Source organism: Falco naumanni, chromosome 4, assembly GCF_017639655.2.
Source record: "Falco naumanni isolate bFalNau1 chromosome 4, bFalNau1.pat, whole genome shotgun sequence".
NCBI classification, from domain to species: Eukaryota; Metazoa; Chordata; class Aves; order Falconiformes; family Falconidae; genus Falco; species Falco naumanni.
Window position 1 is genome coordinate 100,820,411 of NC_054057.1, and position 27,324 is coordinate 100,847,734.

The window sequence follows — 27,324 nt, forward strand, 5'->3', positions numbered from 1 at the left end:
AAGTGTCCTTGTCAGGCAGGTTCCCCAGGAGACTTTCTGCTTGCTTTGTAGGTGTTCTTCTTCGAAGCTCAGCAGTAAAGCGATAGCAGAATACATTCAACAGGTCTAAAATTGTCTTGGCAAGGCTGCTGGTTTTTCAATCCGCGTTCCTTCCCCTCTTTTTTCTCGCAGGAAAACACAGTCTTCTGACCACTCAGGGAAGCATCAGTTGCAAAGTGAAGACATAAAATAACACCAAGTGAGCTGAAATTTAAGCCTCGACATTACAGCAGTGACATTCAACAGTTAATGCGCACCCTCCGTACGAAGCAGCTGCAAGGTTTCGTTACTGTCACTTAGAAAAACCTTCAACTCCCTTTGGTGTGCCCTGCTTGGAGCCAGAGCTCGCAGGCCCAGAGACACCATTTTATCAGTAAGAGCCCTTTAGTGTAGCATGAGATCTGAGAGACTTCAGCAGGATATAAGATTGCTCTGGTACTGAGGTATGATTTAATATCCACAATTGTTCTGGAAATTTGAACAGCATGATTCAGGAGACTTGCATGAGTACATTTACTTAAGTGCTTAATGAGATTTATGTGCTTAAATGTGATGGATGCTGTAATCACATTTCTAACGTGCTGATTCAATACGGGAGGGGGGAAAAAGACACATCAAGAGGAGTTTTGCTGTGATTGTGGTGGAGGCAGGCTTTTGCACAGGAAGCTTGCAAAACGAGAGCTCTTGCAAATGCCAAAATATGAGCGAGCGGGGGGGGGGGGAAGCCAAGCAAACATTGAGGAAATGTGTTTCCTCAGCTCTTCATTGCAGCCTCCTGCGTGCTCTGTCCGCGCTGGAAGTTGTCACCCATTCCGGTAACACCCGCCCGGGCTCCGGGGCGGCAGGAGGTATCCCCGGCACCCCGTACCCCGAGTTCTTTCCAGGGGGGCTGTGTCCCGAGCAGGAGCCCTCCCTCCTTGCTGAGAGTCCTCCAGCCCCCGCTGCAAGCCCTGCCCGCCCCGCTCCGAGCTGGGGTTCAGCGAGGGATATAACAGCGATACCGGAGCGGGGCTTGCAGCAGCAGCTGCCGTGGGGCAGAGAGCGGCCCGGGCGTGCGCCCTGGTACCGCCCGGCGCCGGGGCCGGCCCGCCGGCTGCCACTCACCGCGCCGCGCCGCCTCCGCGGCCGGGGGCCGGGCTCGAACCCGCGGCCGCCGCTCAGGGCGGGCTCCGAGCCGCGCCCCAGATGTGGCGGGCGCCTCCGCGTTCGCATCGTCGCGGCTGCGCCCGCGGCCCTGCGGGCAGAGCCCCGCGCAGGGCAGAGCCACGGGCGGGGCAAGGAGCCGGTAAGCGCTGCGGGGGGAACGGGGCCGGGTTTCCTCCTCCCGCGGAGGGCGACTTTGCGTTGTCCATCCCTTCTCCCTCCCCCGCAGCCCTGACTGAGGCCTCCTAGCAGTGTCCTCTGCTCCCCAGATGTTGGCCAAGAAGAGGGTTGTTCCTACCTGGGGTGGGTGGTGCAGGGACTTAGACCTTTGGGGGCCCATCCTGAAAATGAGAGCATCAGAGAGCACCAGCCAGCCGTTAACCTGGTTGAGTGATGGCAGGAGGTGATGAGGAAAGGTTCGGGGCACTGCCTGGGCCAGCAGTGGGGCAGGCAGGATGAATGAGTTATATCAAGAAATGAGATGTGATGGCATGAAAAGGTGACTGGTCACAATTTTGCATGTTTATTTTTACTTATAAGATGCCGTGGGGTTGTGGCAGCTTCTCCGTAGATAGATGAGTCACATAGTGCATGCATGTCAACTAAGGTGCAGAAGGAAGAAAAAATATCCAGATTAGAAAGAAGATCAAATAATTACCTTGTTACGGAGCAGTGGTGGACAGCTAGCCATACTATGCTAGGTACTATGCATACTACGCACCTCTGCTACGCTAGGGATGCTGGTCCTTTGCTGGACTGCAGGATACTAGGACGTGGACTGCTACCATTTCATGGTTAGGGGTCAGATCCCAAAAGGGGTTGGATTCTTCTGCGCTCCTCTGTTCTCATGACTCCCAGTGTGAGAGCTGGTAGGTCCAGAATTCAGGCTGTTTGCAGCACCTTCTGCATCCTTCCGGGCTTTCTCAGGGTGAGAGCCAGGATGCTGCCCAAGTGTGAACACAGGCCTAGGAAGAGGTGCAACTGCAGAAAGGGAGAACGATTTGACACTGTACAAAGTTGAAGGTAAACTAAGTACTAGTATTTGGGTCAGCAAAGCATCTAGGGTTTTGGGAGCAGGTGGTCATTTGCCATCAGGTTAGCAGAGTGGACAAAATACTGATGGGTTTCCTGTCTCTGACCCATCTGATGCCTCTTTTTGTTATCTTACTGTTTCTGACTAGCTTTTTTTTTTTCTTTTCAGAAAGACTCTGAAAGATTGAAAGATTCAAGAAAGCCACCATGAAAGGTGAGGAAGTTCGGCATCGGAGAAGAGAGGGCAGGACTAGGAATGGAGAGCGATCCAGGCATAAAGCAAAGAGTAAGGGTAAACACAGAGAGAGCCGGCTTGGCAGCCAGGAGACAGAGGATGTCTCTCTGCATGCCCAGCAGAAGCGGTCGGCTGAGGAGAAAGCGGCCAAGGCAAAGTCGTGGGAAGAGTCAGCAATCTCAATTTGCCTGCAAGTGCTCCTGCCATACCTCCTAGCTGGACTTGGCATGGTCTTGGCAGGCATGGTTTTGGATTATGTTCAGGTAAGGGAAAGAAACTGATCTGAGGTGTACCTAGCATGGGATAAGTGGGGGAGTTTTCATCAGAGGCAGGGAATTTGCTCTGGGGATGGCAAAATAAACAAGAATTTGCAGCAGTTTTATGTGCCAACATGTCCTTCTAAGTCAGCTATTACATGCTTTTGTGCAGATATCAGGAGACCATGTGTGGTGTTTTTCGGGCCCTTTTTCACCTCTAGAGATAAAAGACAATATGGTACTAAAGAGCATACAAAGGTTCTGAGACATTTTTGTAGGAAAGTACAGTCCTATGCAAGGGTCTCACCTTGATCCTGGGAAGAGAGTGGCTGAGCTGCAGCCTTAAGGGCTCTGGTGGCTTAGCACTTCCCTGCAGTAGATACGGCTGTATCCTGGATGTAGCCCGGGATAGTCCTGCATCCCCCGCTTCATTGTGCAAGGAGCCAGCCAGCCCATGTCAACGCTTCATCCAACCAGCCCGGCCCAGCCTGTGTACCACATCCTTTTCTAAGGCCTTGTAGCAGGATGACTCAGTCTTCCAGTCCAATTTCTGATTCTGTGACAGTCAGGACCAGACCTTTTCTCCTATGGAACAGCAATTCAGAGCTTTAAGGTAGTGGTGAGCACCTAATTTTAGACAGTTTAAAGCTGCAGTTAATTTCCGGATTATAAATTGCTATGCCTTTGTACTCTAGGTGACTTTCACTGCTGTGTGGCTTTTTATTAACCCTTATTATTTGACTAGCTAGCTGTTGTGTCAGGCTGCCCTGACCTATCTGATACAGTGACACTGAAACTACTGTGCTTGCACTGACAACTTTCACAAATCTGGAGCTGTGTTCTTTTGCTATTAGCCTTGGGCTGATCATCCTAAGTAGAAGAGCTGTAAAGGCTTAAGAGTGACATAGTATCCTTAACTGACCTTAGCGTGTACTCAATAGCCAGCAGAACATCTAGTTAGATCCAAAACCACCAAGGCAAATCCAGAACCCAGTGGCAAACTATTTCTTGTCTTCTTAGATGTCATTCTGAGAATCTTGAGCCTTGAGCATCCACTTTGATTTTTATTTTTCAGACCGTTCAGATCTGCCCATTCTTATGGATCTCTGACATTAAATGCATATTATCTCTTATTGTGATACATTAAAGTGTGAAGTAGGCTGCAGATGGGTTCATGATGTTGAAGGAACGTTTTTCTGTCAATATTCTTCCCTTAGAGGTTTGGGGTTTTTTTTCTGGAAAGGACTGGGCTACTAATATAAGCAGAATGTGAAGCAAACCTCATACTCCTCTGAAACCACAGAAGTCTGGTTTCTGTTTTGTGCAAATAAAGAGCTCACAAAGCTTTCATGTTAGTGTTTAGAGCCTGGGAAATCAACCCATGCTACATGTCATAGGAAAAGCAGGCCTTTGGCACAGTGACTTTTCATGCATGATGGTGGACTACTTGAGTGTGTCTCATCATGGACTTACTGCTGCTAGGAACTGCCCTTCCTTTCTAGGCTAGTCCTGGCCTCTGCCCCTGCTGCTGCTGCTGCTGTTTCTGTGGGGCAACAGGAGATGCTGTGAGGCTTTGGGCCCCAGGGACTCTCAGTTTCTCCACATACACTTTCTTCTCTTTTTCCTAAAGTGAGGAAGAGAGGAGCAAGGTAAGAAAGAAAAATGCACAGCCTGATCTGAGAGAGAACTAGCAGAGTCAGGAGTGATAGTACTCCCAACAACGGGGACGTATGGTCGCTGAAAAGCATCATCCTCCCATGAGTCTAAGGTGTTGGAACAGCACTGTGTTGCTAACTCTGGCATGTTGTAAGAGCATTCAGTGGTACCCCTGTCCCTTCTTTGTGGGGATGATAAGGTACATCTGAAATTGTGCTCTTTGGCACTTGTCTTTCTGTAGGTTTTTTGTATTGTGGCAGTGGATGGGGGCCCTAGATCAAGGTCAGGGCCCACCAAAGAGGCTTTGGCTCCTCCAGGAAAATGCTACACCCATTGGCTAGTTTGCAAGCATAGGGATACAGCCTGTTTGTTGCAGAAATTGGCAGCAGTGTACCTCCCCAGGTTTTGCCACGACGAGTGTTGCAGCCATGAGGTGATGTTTTTTTTTCCCCAACTAGTTACATTATTTTTCTTGCTGTTCAGCAATGCTCTCTTCTCAAATCTGATGCATCTCTTTGTGGACAAATATGGTATATCTCTTTGCCAGGAAAATCTGATGCATCTCTTTGCTGACAAATATGGTACGGATCTTTATCAGAGGCTCCTTAAATGCATGATAAAATGACCCAGTGTACACGTGCAGGTCACCTGAACCAATTACCTTCTCTGCGTACTGATTCATCGGTTGAAGGCTTCTTATGGTGCTTGCTTAGAAACAGGGAGAGCCAGAGCGTGATAAACTCACAAACCCTGCCAGGCTGACGCTTTAGTACAGGATGTGTTGCTGCTGTGTTTTTTTAATGGCATTTGAGTCATTCAGGCTCATTAATATTTCCTTTACATTAATGTTGCTGCCTGTCAACAATCTAGTTAGCAGATACAGTGGCATATCGGACTAGGTATGCACATTATCAGACCTTTGGAAACCTGTAGTAGTTGTCCAGAAATTGTCCTTTATTTCGTCAAAGCCTCTGTGAGTGTTTAACCAGAACTGGGCCTTCGTGCTGTCACTTCTTAGTTCCTGGGTGGTATAAAGAAGTTGGATCATGTGTGGTTATTACAGGATTTTTATTATCTTCCCTCTTCTGGCTGTTGCGGGCTTTTTTTCTAGCTAGATTAGCTGAAATGTACTCTCTTGTTAGCTTTCAACTATCCGGACCATTGTTAGGTGGAAGAGACACATGTACACACCAAGCCAGCTAGGAGTGGAGAAAGCTTCAGGGGCTGTACCAAAATATTAACCTAGAAAACAGCAAAGGACAGAGTCTCCCATCTGTAGCTAGGGCTTGTTTTCCATGCCGCCATGCTTACAGCGAGATCTGCTCTGCCATCGCAGCCCATTAGGCTTCGTGCTTTGTTTTGTGTGAATTCACACCAAAATAAATATACTGTCCAGATAGCTGAGAGCTTCTCAGTTCCCTGTTTATCTGCAAGGCAAAAGCAGGTCTTGTTCTGTCCCACCCTGCCAATGCATTTAGCTGCAAGCTGGGGACCCTGTCACAAGGACAGAGTCCACAAGCCATTAATCTTTACGTCTCTCTGCAGAGAGTGTCAGAGAAGGGGTTGTTTAGTACAAAAAGTGTAAGTAAGGCGATGCAATTTAAATGCTGAATTTGAACTGGACTGAGAAACCTGTATCTTTTGTGCCTGCCTAAATACTTGCTTTCACTCGTTTGTCTTCACTGGGGCATGGCTGGATTGAACCTGTGGTTGAATAGTGGAAAAGCTCAGTTACCAGCATACTAAACTAATCCTATACCCTTCCATCCTAAATTGTGCTTTTAAAGCTTTTTGGCCCTCTGATCCAATCAGTTTGCCCAAATTAATTATTAGAAAGGAGCCCCAACCTTCCCCGCATGCATGGCTTTGAGCTGAAGTCTTTACTGAGCAGGATACAAGTTCTTTGGCTGTATGTGGCCATGATGCAACTCTGGTTCTCGACCTTGTGTTAGCTGTGTGACCATGCAGACTCTGGGTGAGACCCCAGACCCCCTCTCTCAAAGACAGTATCTTTCTGGGAGTATGCAGAAGCAGTGTGTTTCACTTTAGGATGGGAAGGGAAACCAGCTCACAGCACGCCATGGAAACATTCACCCTTTCTCTCCCTTTCCTGTGGTGTACTGAGATTACAGAGCTACCTTAAATAAGCTCTGGCTATGACTCTTATCTCGGCCTTTGCAAACTAGCAGAAAGTTGAAGTGATGACAGCAGATAAGGGTGTTCGCTTTTGAAGCTTATTGGCTGGTTCTCTGGGTATTTTTTTTTTTTCCCCTGAAAGCCAGTCATTCAGAGGTGTAGCTGGCACAGACCGATTGTTACATCCTGCAGAGACCTCCAGGGGACAAGAGGGGCTGGGGTCTAGAAGGGCAGATCTCTCACCGGCTGGCTTAGCTGTGTCACTTGCCTGGGGATGAGACCTGCATAATATCATCAGCTGTGAGAAATGTGGACTCATGTTCTCCTTGACCTTTCTTCACCTTGAAAGAGAGCAAAACGGATCCTGGTTAACTCCCTACCTCCTCAGACTTGGGACAATGAGAAAAGTTCAGCGTTGCTTGTGGTAGGAGTGAGGGAACTGGGGCTGGTTCACAGCAGGCTTACATATTAAACCATCGTTTCAAAGGCGAGCCACACTCCGACAAGAAATGTAACCCGAGGAGAAAGGACACTAGTGCGTTTGAGCACGCTGAGGGATTCTTGCATGACCTGTCACTCTTTCAGTGCTGTAGCCTGAGCAGGTCTTACTGGTTTTTACGGAGGTGGTGGGAGCTGAATGGGGTGTGGGCTCATTTCTATTCGTCCACAGACATCTCTGCAATCTTCATTTCTCTTTTTTAATCCCCCCCTGGATATAAATTGGAGAAATAGTGTCTGTCAAGTTTGCTGCCACCTGGGCTCAACACAGCTGATTCAGTTTTGGAGGATAGCCTTGCTGCAACCCTCTGGAACGTGCTCCTAGGAGGAGAAGAAGCTGAAGCAATTTGGCATCATTGCTGTAGTTTGAGGAAAAATACTTTCTACTTTGAAGAGAGCTACCAGGAGGATCTGTGTGATGTCCTGATCTCCCCCATTTGCCCTGCTGAGCATGGGGTAACGGTGTTTGACCATGGTGGTCACCCAGTTACAATTGGAACTGTGCTTCCATGGCAAGAAGCTGAGAGGTTTCACCTGCAAGTTGACCAGGTCAGCCAGTGGATTTCTCCCAGAGACTTCATTCTCCATTGCCTCCCAGATTTTCGTGCCGTTCCTTCTGGCTGGCTTGGGCATGGTAGCTGCTGGCCTCTTGATGGATGTTGTTCAAGTAGGTACATGTGGTTAGGCACCTTTATAGTGAGAGGGGGGGGACGACTAATTCACTGACCTTGAGTGTTTGTGCATTTTTGGGTTTTGTGTGCATGGTCCTAGCAGACAGTCAGCAGGATGGCTGTCGGCTTTTCCTGTGCTAGAGAGACACTATCCATCTTCTTTAGATCAGTACATGGGCTCCTTGTAAAATGGGATAGTGGCTTTCAGACAGGCTGCCTGATGCTGTCTTCGGTGCGTTACACTGGGTGCTCTCTTTACTGTATCTAGCTAAACACTTCAGTGATGACTGCTATGAAGTAACCGAGATCAGACTGCAGCATATTCCCCTATTGCATGATATTATTTATTTCCTTCTCAAAACTGCTGATAAGGAGATCTAGGTCGAGGTTGTTATTAACTACCTATTGCACTTAGAGGCAACTTTGTGCTTTCAGTTCTTTGCAAACAACCTAATGTAATCTTTGGTCTAGAAGGTATTTAGATACTGTGATGAGAGGCATGCCAGCATAAAAAGATTAGCATTGCCTACGAACTGAGTGCTTCTTGGCCAGATTCTGAGGTGGGTGTAAATTTGGAATAACTTCCATTGACTTCCAAGGAGTGCTGCTGGATTTACACCATTGTGCCCACAACCAGAATCTGTTCCATCTGTCTTTCCTTTATACCAGTGGCACAAATAGAAATGCAAAATTTGATATAGTTTGGGCATCTCATGCCAGTGGATTTACAAATCAAAAGGCTGGCAGAGTTTCCCAAGGATATATCCTGCACTCTGAGCTCACTGGAGTACATTGGATTCTCTGGCATTAGTACCAGAGCAGAAGCTAAATATGGATACTTAAGTGTTTGGAAAGACAGTACCTTGCTCTTTTTTCTTGCCTTGGAAGAAACAAAGAAGGCAGAGAAATTGAATTAAAGGGAATATAAGGAATATCAAAGAAGGGTTAACTGGAGTGGCACACTGTTGTTATGCTGTGTTTGTCGTCTCCACCTTGTGCTGTGCTTAGGCGCAGACCTGTCTTGCAGCATTACAGAAGTTCGCAAACTACCCAAGATGTTATGTTAATAGTTATCAGTTATCTCAGGGAAGGATAAAAACATAGTACGTGCCCACTCCATACCCTTGGCAGGTGAATAGGTCTTTGTCTAAAAGAAATCATACGGGCTTGCTAAGAATTGGGCTCTGTTCCAAAATGTAACTGCACCCAAACTGGTGGAAAGCACAAGCCATGTATACCTGCATTGCATGTGTCCTTTAAATACCAGAGTGCCATCTACTTTGTGTACTTTTTCACTAGACTCTTAGAAATGGGGTCATGCATGAAGTACAGTAATAGGAAGTGTATTTTTTTGGTGAAGGTGTTACCAACCATGTTGAAATAGAAGCCATCAGCCAGTGGGTTCAGCTCCCTGAGGAGGGAGCTAGTGCACCGAGAGTCACAACTGGCGTGGAAAATTTGTTAGTGAGGTAAGCTGCCATGGTATCAACAACCCCATATTTAAAACCAAAACTAGTAGTTGGGAAAATTCAGAGATCTTAGCCTTTAAACGTTTGAATTATTCTTCTGTGCCTTTTGTCTTTGAGCTGCTTATTTTCAGCTTTTCTTCTTGCAAGTGTGAGAGCTAGAAACTCACTGTCCTGTCCAGCTAAGACCTGAGACTAAGTTTGTTTGCTTGAGGCCAGGTACCATAAGACCCATATTAGTAATCGTGAGGGTTCACACTACTGAAACTACAGGTTTTTCTAGTCCAGGAGTCTGTGATTTGTCCATTTTTCAGGGGATGGTCTGCCTGAGGAATGCTTTGCCCTATGTCACTGCAAAACATTCTCAGGAAACTGTTTGCCTTTGGCAGGGAGATATATGGGCAAGTTCAGGGATAGTATCTAGAGCATACATGCGAGTTTAATGGTGCTGCCCTTGTTACATACAAAATATCTTGAAATAATGTGGTTTTCTGCTGGGGGTCCAGCTGGCCTTCTCATTTGCAGGGCTGCTGTTGGAAAGAGGAGAAGGAAGTGCAAATTGCATGTCAGTGTCCTATCACACTTTCCAGGACTTTAGCAGTTTCTGACCTGTCCTGGGATGCAACCAAGGACTGTTCATGTTACTTTAACAACACAAAAAAAATTTTAAAAAATCAACAAGAGTGATTTGTTTAGCCCAGCTGATTCCAAGGCTCAAACCTGGGTCTCTCATACTGTAATAAAAGGATGTCCAGACAGATAGCCATTTGCTGGTTTTCCGTTTTCTCTTCTTGGTTGTGCTGACGATACAGCCTCTGTGCAGGGCTGGTAGCATGGCACAGATCCTTTCTTGCTGGACATTTCTGCCTCTGCTCCAGTGATCCTTGGCCAGCTGGTTGATCTGGATTCCGGGGTGGTTGGCATTGCTGGAGACCTTGCAGGGCCCTGCCAATGTTTGGCCAACTCTTTTACAGTAAGGTGAAGAATCAGGCTGAAGCTGGATGATCAAATTTCAAATCAGAGAATTCAGGAAAGCTTCACTTTCATTCTCCCCTTCCACACCACTGCAGTGGGACACGGTCCAAATAAAAGTCACAGACATAAAATATCCCTGTCCTTTGTTGATAAAAGCCTATGAGATGATTAGCGTTGAAAGAGATTTTGAATTGGCTTGCATTTTATAGTGCAGGATCTTTTGATCTTTCTGTTTACTTGTTCAGGGCAATGGAAAACCTCTGAGGTTTCTTAGCTGCTGCCATGGGAGGATGGATGCCCTGGAGAGGTACCAGGACACGGCTGGGACTGTGAGGACAGTGTAAGGAGGGACAGTGGGGCTAGGCTGCAGCTGGCAAGGCTGTCCCAGTACATCATAGCCCCTCTTCCTCGACGGGACACTGTGAGCAGATCCAGCTGGCACGGGGACCAGCTGCAGAGGATCTTGGGGTAACCAAGTTCCTTCAGAGCTGAGCTTTAGGGCTGTAACTCCATTGTGGGGACATGAAGTGGGAAACAGTTTCTTTCTGGCTTAGTGTCCCTGTGTGGGTCTGCAAAGCTGCAGGGAACGCTTCTGTTCCTTCTAGGCCACTTCTCATCACAGAGGACAGGGATGCTTCTTAGACTTAATCCAGCTGTTTTCATTTAGGCAGCTCCATGCCTGCATAGCTCTAACATGCCACATTCACCTGCTTCTCCAGCTGACAGTCCTGCAAGGCAATGGCACAGGGATCATCTCTTTATTCTGTATTTCTGCAGTCTCCCAACACAATGTCCTGGCTGCTGTGGTAAAAATCATTACAAATCTGTCCTTAGGCTCTTGGTGAGTCACTGATGAGACTCAAATGGAGGCAATTAAGTCAGCTTTTTTTATTAGTACAGTTGTGTGATTCTTTACTAATTGTTCAAAGCCTTTCAGTGTAATTATATGTAAGGCACAGTCCCAAAAAATCATACCTCATATGCTGAAACTTCTGTTATGATGGCTTGAGACCTGCAGAATTCATCATGAATGCAAGGATTGGAGCTTACATTGATACAACAAAGTCATATTTCCTGAAGGTGACATGCACAAAAAATACAAACAGTTGTGTGCTTCTGTTTCTTTTTATTTATAAGTCTTTTTACGTGCAAAATATGCAAGGTCTGAAATATGAATGTCCGCATGCCTGTGTATTTTAAATGATTGGGGTTTTGTACATTGTGACTGCGAAGTCTGTTTTTTCTCCTCTTTCTTTTGAAGGTGTCAAAGAGGTGTTTGGATCTTTATTCTTAATTAAAGAGAGAGGAGAGAGGGGGATTTGAATCTTTAAAAGAGATGTCCGCCCCTAGCTTTTCTCAGGTATTTAAGTTCCATGTTAACAAATTCAAACAAAATTGTAGTGTGTCAAATAAGGTGACTGTTGTCATGTTGTCTGTAACTTACTCAACAGTAACTTACCTTTAACATTTTGAAACGTGCCTGTTTCTAGGTCACCACTGCCAGGAAATGTGCCTTTTTATAGTGATGATAATGTTTTGCCTGTTATCTGCATCTCTGAGGGGTGTCTTGCACAATGTGCTCAAGTCTGGCGCAGCCCCACTTTCATTCATCCTGGCTCAGAAGGAAGCTGTGAGGTCTTCCCAGCAGACAGCCACACCACCGGCTACCCACAGCTTCCCATGGCACAGCCCGTGCAAAACACTGAGCCGTTACACCCTGTTTGTATTTCCCAACAAGGCTGACAGATGAACATGTCAACGTTTACCGGGTCTGTCCAGCCTCCTGGATTTTCAGGTTTGTAGAATCCCAGTGGTTGTGGAGAAGAAGAGCAGGGATCTGTTGTTCATTTTGTCCTCTTAACACCAGAATTTGGGACCATCACATGATAATAGCCAGTGACAAGTTAGAGTTAATGAACAAATTGATCCTTCACACGTGTGGCTAAACTAGAAATTTTTACCACAGGAGGGCACAGGGGTTGAAGGGCAGGGACTGGATGAATACCTGAAAGAGAAATCCTTTGAACACTGTTAAGCGTGCAGAAAAAGCACCAGCTCAGTACCCTGTGGCAGGTAGTCATAGGCTGGAAAATATACAGGAGAATTATCCCATATACTTGTCATACTTGTAGGTTCTTGTTTTATACACTTGAACTTGACTGCTGGTAGAGATAAAGATAGGTTAGATGGACCTTTGGTCTGACTCGTTGCAGCTGCTCTTTTTTTTCTTGTATTCTGGTCGTAGAAGTTGGGCTAGTTGGTTTTACTTCATGGCAAGCTGCCTTGTTCTGTGATTTTATCCTGATGTGACCCTCTCTGGCTACAGTGTGACTTTGCTAACATCCTTGAATGCACAGGAAGTGAACGAATTATGTTTCAAGGCACTATATGGTAGATAAATTGGAGAAGACATGTTAATAAAGTTTCTTAAGTTTCAGGCAATTTCTAGTGTTGCAGCTGATTTAACAACTTTATACAGTTCAGCTTCAGAGGAGCAATGATAATCAAGATATTGGCGCAGCAGTTTGGGCCCGTGGGATATCTTAATCCGAAATCCTTTTTCCAGCTGTGTTGGGAGCATGCTTGGTAACAGGAAGATTTAGGAACTGCCTCTGGAGAAGAGATACAAAAATCTCCTTCCCTCCCACAAACAGTCTTAGATGCTTAGTTAGAAGTTTGGTAAAAAAAAGACAGACACAACTTTTTGTTGTTAGATCATTTCCAGATCTTAGTGTTTATTCTTACAAGTCTGGATAGCAATAGGCGTTCCTGTATCTAGTGTCAGTACAAAGGATGGAAGAGCATGCTGTATTTAATCTGGCTTGCAAACCCTAATTATTTTTCATATTGTTATTGGCTAATGCTAAAGGCACATTTTGATTTGTGGCTTTCCAAAATCTTGTGCTGCCTTCAGGAAGAAAGTTCCTTCCCTCTTAGGATAGTGCTTTGCTGTGCATGAGATCAGAAATAATACTGCGAACTAAAAATTCCTTCCTTCACTCCCAAAACGCAACCAGCCCAGGGAGTATCTGTCCCATGCGCATAGCAGACACCTTTAGAGGAGGTGGCGAGGTGGGCACCCACCCCCCTTCGAAGCAACAGCATTGGACTGGTCAGCATCACAAACTGAGGTCATTGCCTTTGTTTTCTTCCAGCACTGGGATGTGTTTCGGACAATTACAGAAGTTTTTATCCTGGTTCCTGCCTTGGTTGGCCTGAAGGGTAATCTTGAGATGACGCTGGCATCCAGGCTCTCTACTGCTGTGAGTGTTAACAAGGCAGCGGCGGGGGGGGGGGCTGGGGGTGTGTGTCAGGGATGGGGATTACCGGGAGACATCAGGAGATTCTGCATTTATATAACCACACTGTGTGTATGAGACATGCCCTTTTCTGCTAAATAGAAGCTAGTGGTGTGTGAGTGGTGAAATAATGCGTTTGCCCTCATTTTATAACTGGAACTGAGAATTTCCATCTGCACTTTGAAGGTGAATTAATCCCTGGGTAGCCAGTTGCTGATATCTGGGGCCCTGTGACACATGAAGGAGAAAAAGCCAGGGCTCCACAGCTGCCAGATTCAGTACTGGATTGCTTTTCTGTGGGTACTGGGAGACCCAGAGCTTCCCAGAAGCCCTGCCTTGGAGGGAGCAAACCAAGGCTTCTTGAGACCTGCAGTAGCTTCTGCTACTCTGGATTTGATCTCGCCTATCTCCCTAAGCAGTTTTGTTTACTTTGGGCCGTTTGTATTGTATTTCTCGGGAGAAATTGGAGCTTAACAGGGAAATCTAGGGGGAATGAAAGAGGAAAAATCGTTTAATTTGTTCAGCTTTTGGTCTGTGTGGGATGGGGTGGATGTGCCTGCTCCACCTTTGGCTGGGTACCCCATAATCCCTCTGCACCTCCATGTGAGCCTCTGATCACCCTGGGACACGGGGCTGGAGCATGATAGAGATGTGTCCAGAAGGAAGTGCAGGAAAGGCTGGGAGATGCTGACCTCTGGCTTTAGCAGCCCCTTTCCCACAGGGAAACTGCCTTCGGCAGTCACCTGTGCTACAGGAACGGGTTTTCAGCCTGTCTCTCTTGGCTCCTAGGCTAACACAGGACAGATGGATGACGCCCAGAAGCAGTGGAAAATGGCCACCTGCAATTTAGCCCTTATCCAGGTGAGTCACTTCAGCTGGGAGAGGAAAAAGGCCCCTTTCTCTTGCTATGCTGCAGCCCAACAGCACCTGTTCCCAGCAGTGCTGGATCCAGAGCTGTTGATTTGGGGCAGGTATTCTCAATAGAGCCAGGCAGAACCAAGGACTTGACCTCTAATAAAGCTCTGTGTGGGCCTGGAGCTTGTAGTTTAGCTGCAAAACACATCTAGACATCCATTGCCTTTTTGGACAAACCGAAATAATGAAAAAAGCTCCTTTTGCAGGGGGAGCTGCGACACAATCCCTGTTTCACAACAGCCCCTAGATAAAGCCTGTCATTTACTGGTGGTGTTGGGGAATCAACCTTGGGCAGGAGGGGAGAGATGGGACAAATGTACCTCTTGTAGCTCTTTCTGCTTGTTAAAATCCAGCAACCAGCCTAGAGGTTGCACATGGCAAGGCCACAGGGCTTGCAGCAAGCGTCTGTGTGCTTTCCCTTATCTCCTTATACAGCTTTCAGCTTGCCAGGAGTGCTGTGTTGATGGGGAGCCCATTTTTGTGTTGACCAGGGCTATTCCTTTGCTGATGGACTCAGCGTCCTTTGCTGAAATGTTATCTGCCCTTTGCAGACCTCCAGAGTTTTTCCTCCAAACTCTGTCAGGAATTTTTTTTTATCTAGTGGAGCCTTACAGGGATGCTGCTTAAATACTTCAGCGCTCAGTATCTCTGCAAGGCTTTGCCCTCCTAGCTGCGTGGCAACGCTGTGGTTGCATGGAGCCAGGACTGCTTGGGAGCAGATGTGGGTGATTGCTCACCAGCTGTCTTTTGGCCCCCAGGTCCAGGCTACTGTGGTGGGACTTCTGGCTGCTGTTGCTGCTGTGATCCTGGGAGCCATCTCCAAGGGCTCTGTGGAGCTGAGCCAGGCTGCCGTGCTGTGTGCAAGCAGTGTGACCACGGCCTTTATAGCTGCACTTTCTCTTGGTGAGTTGTTGTGGTTCCTCAGATCAAACATTCAGCGCTCGGGTGCAGAAAAAACTGTCCCTTCTGCCAGGGAGGCCCAGCCAACAACTTTTTGGTCTGGCATTGGGAGGAGGGGTGCAGGGAGCATTAGTCCTATGTCTGTGCTTTCAACCCCTCTGCGTCCTGCCTTTGCTTCTCTTCTCCCAGGTTCTGTTGTTCACTGGGCTCTTGGCCTCCACAGCGGCAATCAAAATGTTCCGCTTTGCCTGATACAAAAAATGCCACATGTTGTGCGTGGCTGTACACATGTGTGTGCGCGCTTTCTCCATGTGTCTTGGGTGACATGTTAGTCATCTACACTGGCGCATTGCTAGGGGAGAGTGAACTAATGCCGTGCACAACGCAGGATGTTGAGAGTCTGTTAGCAGGCAACTCCAGCCCACGCTCGAGGTGGACTTGGGTCACCCAGTGCCCAGCAGAGGGTTGTGGCCAGCCCTGTGCCTCGCCTGCTGTGAGCTCTGAGCCAGGCACTCCTCTCCCCCGGCTATTCCCCTCGCAAGGAAACGTGAGCGGGCGGGCAGGTAGGAGCTGTTCTGTGTGCCTGCAGAGGATCGGTTTGTAGGTCTGCCATACGAGGGCAGCATGATACCCTGAATAGAGGGAGCTGGCAGAGCTGGATGCAGCAAGTTTTCTAAATGGAAGGGACAAGTTAGAGCAAGTACGTATCCTGAAGCTGGAGTCAGAGGGTGATTGTAGATGCCTTTGATGAAAAACATGGGATGAAGCAGTTGTTAAAAGAGAAAAACAGCAGCCCAGCTTTCATTAAACTCTTCCCTGCAATCTCCCTGCTCGGAGTATTACAGGGAGGCTTTGTTGCCATACCATCACAGGCTTTCAGCTAGCGTTAGTTTCTTCCCTGGGTATGGTCACAGGCGGCCTATGTGTGGGTGTGTGCGATGGGAAGCTGCTATTTTTATGACCAGGGAGGGAAGCAGCATGAACTGTGCTGTGGGGAGGGGAGTGTGGGTGTCTGGGAGGGCTTCTGTGGAGAATGCCGTGTTGTGTGAGGCTGTGTTTCAGTATAAGGGATGATGTTGTATCAGGGAAGGTGCACACATGGCATTTCCTAAGGGAGAGCTGATGCTCTTGTGCACGCTCAGCTTTGGTGAGCCTGTGTGAACAGGCACAGAGAGGTTGTGAGCTGGAGGGAACCACCATTTCTCAGGCTTCCTTTGGTGCATCCAGTCAGCCATGGAAGGACTTTGAAGAGATGTCATGTGTCTTGTCTCAAGGCTGCCTTCGCTAGTCACATAGCGATGTAGGCTGGCCAGGCAGGGTTTATTCCGGGTGGCTCTTTTACAGGCCTGTGAGAGATCTGATGGCTGAGGGTTTCTCACATGCTCATCAGGGTTTGGGGTTTGTGCTCATTAACTTACCTGGGCAAGTAAAACTTACTTCCTCTCTAACAATGCTGAAAAGCAGTTGAATTTTGCAGGTGCAGCTCAGAGGACAGGGGAAGAGAGGTAATGTGGGCCACCTCCATAACACCTTGACTCTGGAGCTGCTCACAGCATCAACACTACCCAGTGCAAATTAAAGCAGCCCCAAAGACTCTGGGAAATGAGGGCTCTGTCTGTTGGCCAGGCTGAAAGGCTAATTCAGGCTACTGTAAGGAAGCTTGCTGCTCCTCGGTGGCTCAAACTCAGAGAAATTTTGGTCTAATATGGAAAATATCATTGTGCTGTGGAATTCAGAGCAGGGGATGGCACCAGGAGGCTGCTGCATGCCTGCTGTGTGCTTATCTGTGAGTGTGCTTCGTGCCTGGTCCTGCTTCAATGCAGCAAAGATTAGGCTGCTCAGGAGGGGAGCTTCTACATTTGAGCTGCCTGCTGGTATCTCCTTTGATCACTGGAATTTGCTTATGTGCCTCTGGGCCATTGGTGCAGTTCATAAGGGCAGAGTCCTGCCCTTCAGGATGGTGAAAGCAAGAGGACAAATTCCTGGGGATGTCCAATCTCCAGCTGCGTGGTACCGCTATGGGCAATCTACTTCTTGCTTTTCCCAGACCCTGCATCCCTCTGGGAACCAGAACAGCAACTTTGAGGTGAAACACAGCAGGGTGCATTCTCTGATGCCAGTTCTGTGTCTTCTCTAGGTCTGGTGATGATTGGTGTGATCATCGGAGCAAGGAAAGTTGGGATCAATCCAGACAATGTGGCCACACCCATAGCAGCGAGCCTTGGTGACTTGATAACCCTTTCCCTGCTGGCAGGAATCAGCAGTACGCTCTTCAAATACATAGGTATGGTGTTTAGCAGGGATTTGCAGCTCAGCAAGGGAGGGATGAATCCATGTGGAACTATTGCAGGGCACTTACCCATTTCTGGGGCGTTTCAGAATAGAGGCTGTCATGCCACTTGGGGCAGAAAAATGACCAAAGAGGCTTTTTCCAGGTTCCTTTTTAGTAGCAAACGGGAAGGCAGAGCCTGAGAAACACAACTGGGATTTGTTAAAGAAGTGACCAATGTGTACTTCATAGCTTTGGAACAGAAGGCTGACACATGTGACACTGACTCCATTCCTGCATCTGTTGCTAGTCAAGCGTAACTACTTTCTGTGCATGGGTAATAGCAGCTTCTTCCTTACAAAGCGATTTCAGGGTTTTGGCATTTGTAGAATATGCTTGTATCTTTTCATGTGGAGAGTTGTGAATGAACAAGATATTACCAAATGGGAGGGAAGGAGGCAGTGCTGCATTGTTTTATGCTCACAGGACCGCGAGTAGGAGTTGTGGCTATGGGGTTAGCTGTGCTACTGGTTGGCAAAGACTTGGGCACCTGTTGACGTTGAAAAGCTCAAAACTTGTTGCAGCTTGGTGATATATGCCTAGCTGTTGCTTGTTAAGTGCTAGGCTATTTACCATGAACCTAAGCTAGAACAGAAACAGGAAAATAAAAAGATCCAGCAAACCCAATACCATTTGAAACTCAAACTGTTGCTTCAGACTGTGAGTAGAAGCAGTGAGGCAGCTGTTCTCAGTTTGCGTAACTTGTTCCATATGCCAGCAAATGAGGGAGTGAAAGAGCAGGAGTTGCAGGGAAAGGCCCACAAATCAATTCTGTCCAGTCCTCCTTGAGCTTCAGAGGTGCATTTTTTTTAACAGGCTTTTTCCATGATGCCATCACACCTGTTTCTGTAAAGCTAGTTTGTCTTTCAGTTGCTGTGCCTCTGATAACATCTCCCAGGGAACACATGGCAGAACATGATAACCTCTATGGTTGTGACCAGAGAGCATTTGTGGTGTTTTCACAGTAGTTTAAATATTCTCCTGAGATGGATATACTCAGAAAATACTCAGCATACAGACACGTAGTCATTGTGAGCATGAAGTAAAGCAGGTAGGAGGAAAGTACTGTTGATGGTGGTTGAATAAATCAGTTTCCCTCCCCAGTGTGTAGTAAGGGACAGGTGATGCTGTGACAACTTCTGGGTCCTACCAAAATGTATTCTTCAAAAATACTGGTGAGTCTGTAAAGTTTGGAGTACTGTGTGCCATCTGATGCAGCACTGCCTCCTTCTGCGGTTTACCCTTTTGCCAATGAAGATTTTCAATTTTTTAAAAATCAACCCTGGTCCTTCCCAGTCCTGCATAATAGAGATGCAAACTGTGCCAGAGGGTTTCAGCTTGCTTATGGGATGTCTGTAAGAGAATGTAGCAGAACTGGAATGTGGAGACTGAAGTCTTATTCATCCTACCAGGAGTCTTTCTGTGGGTTTTGATAAGGTTTGATAGACTCCAGTGCTCTGTCTCTACATTATTTAAGAAGGAATTAATTGTTCAAAACAGCAAAGGGTGGAGGCAGGTGATCCAGTACAGCAGCTAAATCTGTCAACCCGTCTGTCCTAAATGACTTCAGGTGGTACAGTGCACTGACCAAACAGCAGCTATTTAGACCCCAGAAGTGGTTGCGTTTGTGTCCACTGAAGCCACACGTAAAGAGTGTACCTCTTTGTGTAAGAGCCCTTGATTTATGGAAGACACTGTCACATCAGTGCTATCTCATCCTGGTAGCCCGAGGCCCTGGCAATGTCATTTTGAAAAATGCACACGTTGAGCCTGCTCTGTCTCCCAGATTACCTGCAAAGTCTGCATTACAACCCACTGCCTTTGGCCCCAACACAGAGACCAGATGGAGAGCTTTGTTGAAGAAGCATTTTTATATCAAAAGGGTTGGCATCATCCCCATTGCTTGAAGGTGTTTCTCATGCTTCTGAGTCATGTTTATTTTCTTTTAGTGCTGCACATCTACTTATTTTTTAATTCCTTTGCTTCTAAAGGTCACTTCAAGGTTATGCCCCTGCTGAATGGAAGAAGTACCTAATGGAAACACATGTAAGCTAGCACAAAAGAAACCCTGGATCTTAGCTGGCTTATATGTGCAAGAGCATTTGTTCCTATAGAGCAGACCAGCTGCTCAACAATTCTGCTAGCTTGCCACCAGAAGTTCCTATTACTTGTTTTAGGTGAAGGCGTGAGGTGTCTGTTGTGTGATACAGCTTGCACACAGGAGATTCCCCTTTGCCCTGCTGTTTGATTAGTACCCTGAAGCCAGAAATTTTGTAACTTTTTGTCTTGCTCGGTAGGAGATGGAATTGGAGACTTGCTCATCTTCAAATATAACTTACTTTGAATCCTGCTGATTTTTAAACACATCCTCTAGCAGTGAGTTTCAGGGATTAATGATGGATTTCTGTGATGGAGTGAGGTGGTTATGTGGGGAGTATCTTGGTTCATGTGATTTTTTCTGCTGACATAACTCAGTCTGAGTGAGAGCCCTGCTACCTTTCTTCCAGACTTCGTGCAATATGATTTTGGCAACATGTGAAGCCATGGGCATTTAATTTAGGATTTCTTTTCCTTGCTAGATATGAAATACCTTTCTCCTCTCATCTGTGCTGTCTTCATTGTCATGATCCCTCTCTGGGTTGCTATCGCCAAGCAAAGTCCTTCCCTTGCAGAAGTCCTGAAATCTGGATGGCAGCCGGTCATTGTTGCAATGAGCATCAGCAGGTAAACCGAGGAACTGCTCCTGATCCAATCCCATACGTGTCTGCATGCTGCAGAGAGACCCCACGCTCATTTAGAAAGTCATCAGAAGTGAAACTGGAAGGGACAGCAAAAGGGTATTTGTCCAGTGCTTCTCAGCCATTGGTGGCCCTCCCGTGGGCTGTGAGATAGCAGATAAGGAGCCCCCAAATGACTGGAAAAAGCAAGTCACCATTTTAAGTCTCACTGATACATCCATGCACCATGTGGGTGCAAGCCAGGAAGCTGAACAGGGAGAAGATGACCATCACAAATAGACTTCAGCCTCATTTTTATCCAGCTGTAAAGACAGAAGACTAGTGAATGTAGAGTCCGGTAGTCCATTCCCCTTGTGCTACATCTTTCAGGCCCAGCAGAGGTCTGGGAAAGAATTTTTAAAAAGTACTAAGACCAGTACAGAAGTGTACTTCTGGGGAGGATGGTAAACCTTCCCTGGCTGCTATCAGTTTTGCTCAAGGGTGGACAAGGAGGTCTTCCCAGTCTTATTAGTGCCATTAACAAAAACTGTAAGGCCATGTATTGGTGACAACTGAGCTAGAAAAGGATAAAATTGTGTATAGTCCAGCCCCGGCAATGAGGAAGAAGCAGTAGCTCATCTCAGTGTGCTGTTTTCACGGTGTAGGAATTGCCCTGGGAAGAGATACTGATCCACCCTCATTGCCTGTTCTTTTTTGACAGCATTGGTGGGCTCATCTTGGACAAAACTGTAACGGACCCAAACTTCGAAGGCATGGCAGTTTTCACACCTGTGATTAATGGTAGGTTGGGGGGGGTTATATGCATGCTTTTATTTATACCTCCCCTTCCTCCCCAAGGGTTATGGTACGCACTGTTGCCCCTACACAGAGGTCTGTGTTCAAGTCCCTGCTCCCTTCATGAGTGGAAGTGAAGCTACTGGTCCCCATTACATCCCTACTTCATATCTGGAAGCATCTCTGGAGCAAAATAGCAGACAGGGCTGAAAAATCCTGGCAGAGCTGTGGGAAAGGTCAATGGCATCTGATAGTTGTCTCTGAGGCCTACATTGGCACCTTTACTTTCATAGCATCAAGCCTACTAAGGATGTCACAATAAATCACTTTTCCCCGTCTCTCTCCACTCAGTAATTTAAGCTGTGCAATCATCCCCTATACAGATTGTTGGTAAAGATTTATACATTAGAGACGATGTGTGTGTGTGTATATATATATAAAAAGGTTATATATATTGATTATATATAGGGATTTTTAATATATATCAACGTCTTTTCTGTGTGTATTTATATTTGTTTAAAGCCTTACAGTACTTTTATATGCACACATGCCAGGACAAACTGTTGGGGATCCTGGCATCGCTGAGGGTCCACTGGGTTTTTTTCTGCTATTGTAACGTTCTTGCAGGGCAGGCCCGTTCCAGGGGAAACCCCCATTCCTAGGGCAGGCTTGGCCTTATGCCACCCTTAAAGCATGGTGTCCTCTTGCAGTGTCAGAGGGTGTCACCCAGCTGGCACCTTACTGAATCTGCATAAAGACAGCCACCTTGCTGACAAACTCTTTCCAGCATGGTTAGCCAAAGGGTCTGATTAGGAAAGTACGTCAACAGCAATTTGAGTTGAACAATGATTGACCCAGACGTCGCTCTGTGGGGGCGGGTGACCTGCTTGGCAGAGCTAGTGGCGGAGTTGCACAGTGCTCTGCGTTTTTGCACAGGTAGCTCTTCACTTTGCATGTGCAGGGGAGTCCTGCAAAGTGTGGCAGTGCACGATTCAGAAAGCTCCCCTCTTGAGCTATGTTGAACTAGTCTTAGTATTTTCATTTTGATTCCACTCTGGCAAATCCTATGTTTAATGATGGAGCATTTCTTTCTTCAAGGAAGGGAAGACATGAGAAGCCTGTAGGATCTGGCTCACCGTTATCTTTTCTGTGGCATTTCTACCCTGCATTTGCAGGGTGGTGAAGGTTTGCTCCATGCATCATCATCCCTCTATTTTCTGCTGGCAAACGTAGCTGCTTTTTCATGTTTCCTAGAATTAATCGGTCTGGAAGGAATTGATTTCCTTTTAATTACCTAACATATTTTGTCTCTGATTCATTCTCATATGATTCCTTCTTATCTAACAAGTGTGTTAGATGCCTTCAGCCAGACATATAATCACTGTCGGTGATGTTTGTTGTCTCTTAAACAATAATGGCTCTCTGGGTGAGTAAATCCAAGAAGTGGCCATGAGCAGCATCTGCCATTGTCGGCACTGCTTTCCCCAGGTGTTGCTCACAGACTGCATCAAACCACGTGTGATTACATCATCCTTAGAGGCCACGTGGCCTTTGCAGCCAGTGCTGGGAAGCAAAGGAAAATGTTTTCAATAAAGCAGTCAGAAGGACATGATCGCTGGAGCCTTCCTGATTTTTAAGAGCTGTTCCGCCAAGTGAATAGCGCAGCATTACCATGACACGTGGGATCAAGTTTTCTCTTTCTCTCACTTTTGCTCTCAGTAAGTGTAAGTGAGTGCAGACTGGCTCACCTTGGGCTAGGTTTTAGACTCACGTTTCCTGTTGCATTGAAGGTGGTTTACAGGTTTACTGTGTTTTGCCCTCATAGGTGTTGGAGGGAATCTGGTTGCCATCCAGGCCAGCCGTATTTCCACATTCCTGCACTTCTGGAGCATGCCTGGAGTTTTGCCATACAAGATGAGGCAGAATTGGCCCAACCCATGCACCACATTCTTCTCATCAGGTAGACCTTGAACCCTAGGTGTCCATGTCTCAAGGCCTGTCATCACAGATAGCTCCTTAATCAAGCCTGGTTGGCGAAGGACTAGGTGGGTTTCAAAGGCAGGACTCCCTTTCCCCTTTACAGAGAAGATACTCAAATTGAAGAGGAAGCATCTTTGCAATGGGCAGCTTGAAAAAAAAAAAAAGCTTGTGGTATACTTGCTCACTGGCATGCAAAGAAACTGACCTTGAGGGAGCACTGAAAAAAGTAATTGAAAAAGAATCTCAGATTTGATCCAATAGAAAGTAATTTTAACCACTGCCAGCTTAGAGCCATCAGCTGTGAACAGAGGGGTGAATACAGCATAACCTTGCTGAAAATCAGCAATTCCTCCATCTTCAGCAATGGGGAAACCTAAGCATCAGCAAAACTGGTCTGTTGTCTTTTTTTGATTGCAGGTTTCTCTTGATTTTCCGTGGTAGGTTGGGAGTTACTGCTAAAACAAACTAAAAACTGGGAAAGTGGGTTGCAGCAAGGCAAAGCAGAAGCAGTGGGAGGCAGAGAGCAGCTGAGAGGAGTGTTTGGAAGAAGTGGAGTGGATCAGCATGGAGCACGTCTTTGGCACATAGTTTCAGTGCTAGACAAAGCTGCTGGGCTGATAACTGCAAATGCTTCAGATTGCTGCATGATCTAGAAAAGGCGTTAGCAATGTGGTTGGTGGGAGGGGACAGCCCCAAGTCTGTGCATTAAAACGTGCAGCTGTGTCCTGTCCTCCCCCCGCTGTCTGCAGACGCCGTCATCACTGTTTCTGTCTCTGTCCTCTACAGAGGTGAATTCCAAGTCAGCCCGAGTCCTGTTCCTCCTGGTTATCCCAGGGCACCTCGTGTTCCTCTACACCATCCATCTGCTGCAGGGAGGCCACACATCTCTGTCCTTCACCTTTGTGATGTTCTATCTGACTGCTGCTTTGCTGCAGGTAAACCCCAAACTCTCATCCAAAAGGAACCTCTCAGATACCATGAAAACAAAGCAGTCTCGAGGCTAAACAGGAATTACGGTAAAATTTCCAACAGCAGCCCATATTTCCAGTCATTTCCATTGCGCATCCTACCGAGCATCATGTATCTTCTATGAATCCAGCAATACTTCACTGACATTGCCAGGGTCTGGTTTCCCACATGAGCATGGCTGCTCTTAAGGGCAAGTGAGGGATCAAGCAGGAGATGAGGAACAAGTTATCATCATCTGCTGAGATGCAGTAAGTGTGCAGAGACACACTTAGCAAGGAGGTACCTCTCGCTGCAGGTGATACCTTGTTTTACCGTGTTCACTCCTTGAGTCTCTAAGCCCTGAGTGTTTCTAGACTGCCACTGGTCATCCCAGTAAGGGGCAAGTGAGAGGCTATGAACCCCAGCCAGCAGGTTTCCTCACTCATTTTGGAAACCAGTTTCACCTAACTAAGGTGGAGATCTAGGGATCCCCCTGGGCAGGGCCATATGGGTCAAAAGTGAAGAGAAAACCCAGGCCTGTGAAGTTCACCTTCAAAAGTAAAAGTTCTGGGTAGGCAACGGGCAGTTCATCCAATTTGCTTTTGCCTGTTCCCTTTTGCTATTTTGCCTGCTCTGTAAACTTTGTTGTCTCACTCAGAAATGCATGCGGCTGTCGCTTGAACTCACAGAGGCTCTGACTTCACTTGCCCTTTTAAATCAGTGATTCATTAATTTGCAGGGTGAGGTAGCTGACTTTTCGCTTTGCCTTACAAGCAGCCTCGTGTCTGTGGGTGAATTCCTTGCGTGTGTAAACAATCGGTTTTCTTGACCTTTGCACAACCCTAAGTCTGGCAGCACAGCCATAGTTGTAAAGGAAAATATTTATTCTTCTCTTTATGCATTGAGGTAACTCCTCAACCAGAGCCAGACATGAAAATACGTAGAATAAATGACAGTGTAAAGAGCAGAATCCCAGCAACACCACTGACTCTGAAAGATTCCCATGGAGGCCAGCAGAGGAGAATACACTCAGCCTGGTTCTTTCTTCCCCTCCATTATACTTGAAAAAGGAAGACAGAAAAAAAGAGAGGGAGGAAGTTTGGGTCAGCTGGAGGAAGTCCAAAGAGAAAGATCAGAGGCCTAGAAAACATGACCTCAGAGGAATGATTGAATGGACTGGTGTTAGCTAGTCCGAAGAAGAGAGGCTTGAGAAAAATCTGGTTAACAGCCTTTAAACTACCAAGTTTCAGTAGGGAGGGACAGAATAACATTTTCTCTGTGGTCACTGGGGATGAAACATGAAACCATGGGTTTCAGATGGAAAAAGGCAGAAATATGTTAGACCTTAGGAAGAAGAACAGGAAAAAAAAAAAAAAAAGCCATGAGACTGGTTGCTTAGTGTGTGGCATCTCCATCTTTGAGGGTTGTTTAGCATAGGTAACAAATGACTGTCAGAAAAGACGTGGGCATATTTGATCCTATATTGAGGCAGAGGAATGGTCTATATAAAACTTTTGAGTTTCCATCCATCTTTATTTTCTTTGATTCTGTTACTTAATTTGCTTCCCCCATCTCCCCTCCTCCCTCTCCCCCACCCAGCTTTCAGTTTTCACCTTTAGAAATGCCACCTCTGGCTTTGGTTCCTGTTGTGCTGCGGTCTCCCGTGGAGGGACCAGAGATGCAGGGTGCAAACTCTCTCTCTCTTAATTCAATTAACTTTAAGTCTTTTAATCTTTAACCAAAGTATTTTTTTCCTCCATCTGTTTATCAGAATCAGGAATGAAATAGGCATTAAAAGAAATCACAACAAAGATTTTAAAACTGTTGAGATTAAAAAAAAAGAAATTATTTCCTTTTTTTAATGTGTCAGTGCTGCTTGGGATGACTTTGATGTAAAAACTGACTCAAACTCCAGTTGTCCACTGAGACTTTTAGGAAAAACAAAGTAGACATGATCTGAATTTCTAATGGAAAAAAAAAAGGATGAAAAGAAAAAATTTGGCTACAAAACCTATCCTTTGGGGCTGCCTGCATATTCACAGCAGCCCTGTTTCTGATGGAGTGAATAGGAGCACTGCCATTCATGGCGTGGGAAGTGGGAACTGTACCTTTGGGAGATGCTTTTGGTCTGACCAGACTCCTGTTTTTCGTCACGCAGTGCTAGTGAGCAGTTCAAGCGTGGTCCCCACGCCATGGGCAGTGCCGTGCCCAAGGGCACGCGCCGGCTGCACCCATCCCAACGCAGCTCCATTCCACACAGAAACAGCCCTTCTTTGGGGAAAGTGTTAGTTCTTGGTGATCCCTGTTAGCTCTGGTACCTTGGCCGTGGCCACATCATTCTGGCTGTGCGCTGAGGGGGGCTGTGCTTTATTACCTTCTTGCTGCCTCACAGCAGGGCCTGTCTTGCCTCTCCTCAGGTGGGAATCCTGCTCTATGTGGCTGACCTAATTGTGCGCCTGATGTGGAGGAAGGCGCTGGATCCGGATAATTTCTCCATCCCCTACCTCACTGCCCTGGGGGATCTCCTGGGCACTGGATTCCTGGCCGTCTGTTTCCGCCTGGTTTGGCTTGTCCACGGTGCAGACATGAATGTGGGGAACTGAAAGACTATGCTCTGCCCCACATCACTCGTGCGACACGGTGCTTTCCTCTGGGACAACAGGGTACTTGGCAATGACTGCTGGGTCACCCAGCTGGATTGGGCCACCCCTGATGCCCCATCTGTCCTTCCTGTCGTGCCTTACAGCTGGGCTCACCCACCCCGAGGAATCAGCACCCACAAGTGAGCCAGCCACTCACAGCCAGTGCCTGCTGCTCACACCTGCACCTGGCAAACAAGGCATTAAAGGAGCATTTGGGTCATTTCTAACGAATAAGTGGTTTTGATCAGTTTCAGTCCCTAGCACTGACACAGCCTGCAAGGCCACTCCAAAGCCTGCTGAGGTCACCACATCGGATCCTGCAAGCGGATGCTGCAACCCCTTCATCGGACTCTTGACTTTCCATCAAACAAAATTCTTCATTTGCCTCCCTTTACTCTCCTGTCGCATCCCTGGAGGAGAAAAGCAGCAACCACGTCTTTAAACTTGTCTCTTCTCCATCACTCAGACGCTCAGGATCTGACACAGTGAGCTTCTCGCTGGCTTGCACCCAGTAGGAGGTTGTCTGGAGATACCACCTACCTGCCCTGGCAGCATCGCTGTTGTCTGACCGACAGGCTGGGTTAATTGTATTTTGGGGGTAGGAAGGTTTGTTTTTAAGGTTTATGAAACATCCAGTAGACAAAATGTTTATAGAAATACACACACAAATAAAGTGGTTAAAAAAAGGTAA

General features: G+C 46.9%; 1 protein-coding gene across 8 annotated transcripts; it reads left to right on the plus strand.

The window, feature by feature from the left end:
- The first annotated feature begins 276 nt into the window (after positions 1 to 276).
- On the plus strand, positions 277 to 27,324 carry SLC41A3 (solute carrier family 41 member 3). 8 transcript variants are annotated; one of them, XM_040593332.1, is made up of 11 exons: positions 277 to 482; positions 2,384 to 2,712; positions 13,264 to 13,371; positions 14,197 to 14,268; positions 15,081 to 15,225; positions 17,360 to 17,506; positions 20,131 to 20,275; positions 20,990 to 21,069; positions 22,889 to 23,023; positions 23,830 to 23,978; positions 26,409 to 27,324. In XM_040593332.1, the coding sequence occupies exons 2-11, from the start codon at positions 2,422 to 2,424 to the stop codon at positions 26,592 to 26,594; spliced, it is 1,458 nt and encodes a 485-aa protein (XP_040449266.1). In that variant the 5' UTR covers positions 277 to 482; positions 2,384 to 2,421; the 3' UTR covers positions 26,595 to 27,324. The 8 variants fall into 8 exon arrangements, 7 of the variants coding, with proteins under 7 accessions (XP_040449266.1, XP_040449265.1, XP_040449264.1 ...); XM_040593331.1 differs by lacking the exon at positions 277 to 482 and adding an exon at positions 830 to 887; XM_040593330.1 differs by lacking the exon at positions 277 to 482 and adding an exon at positions 1,194 to 1,324.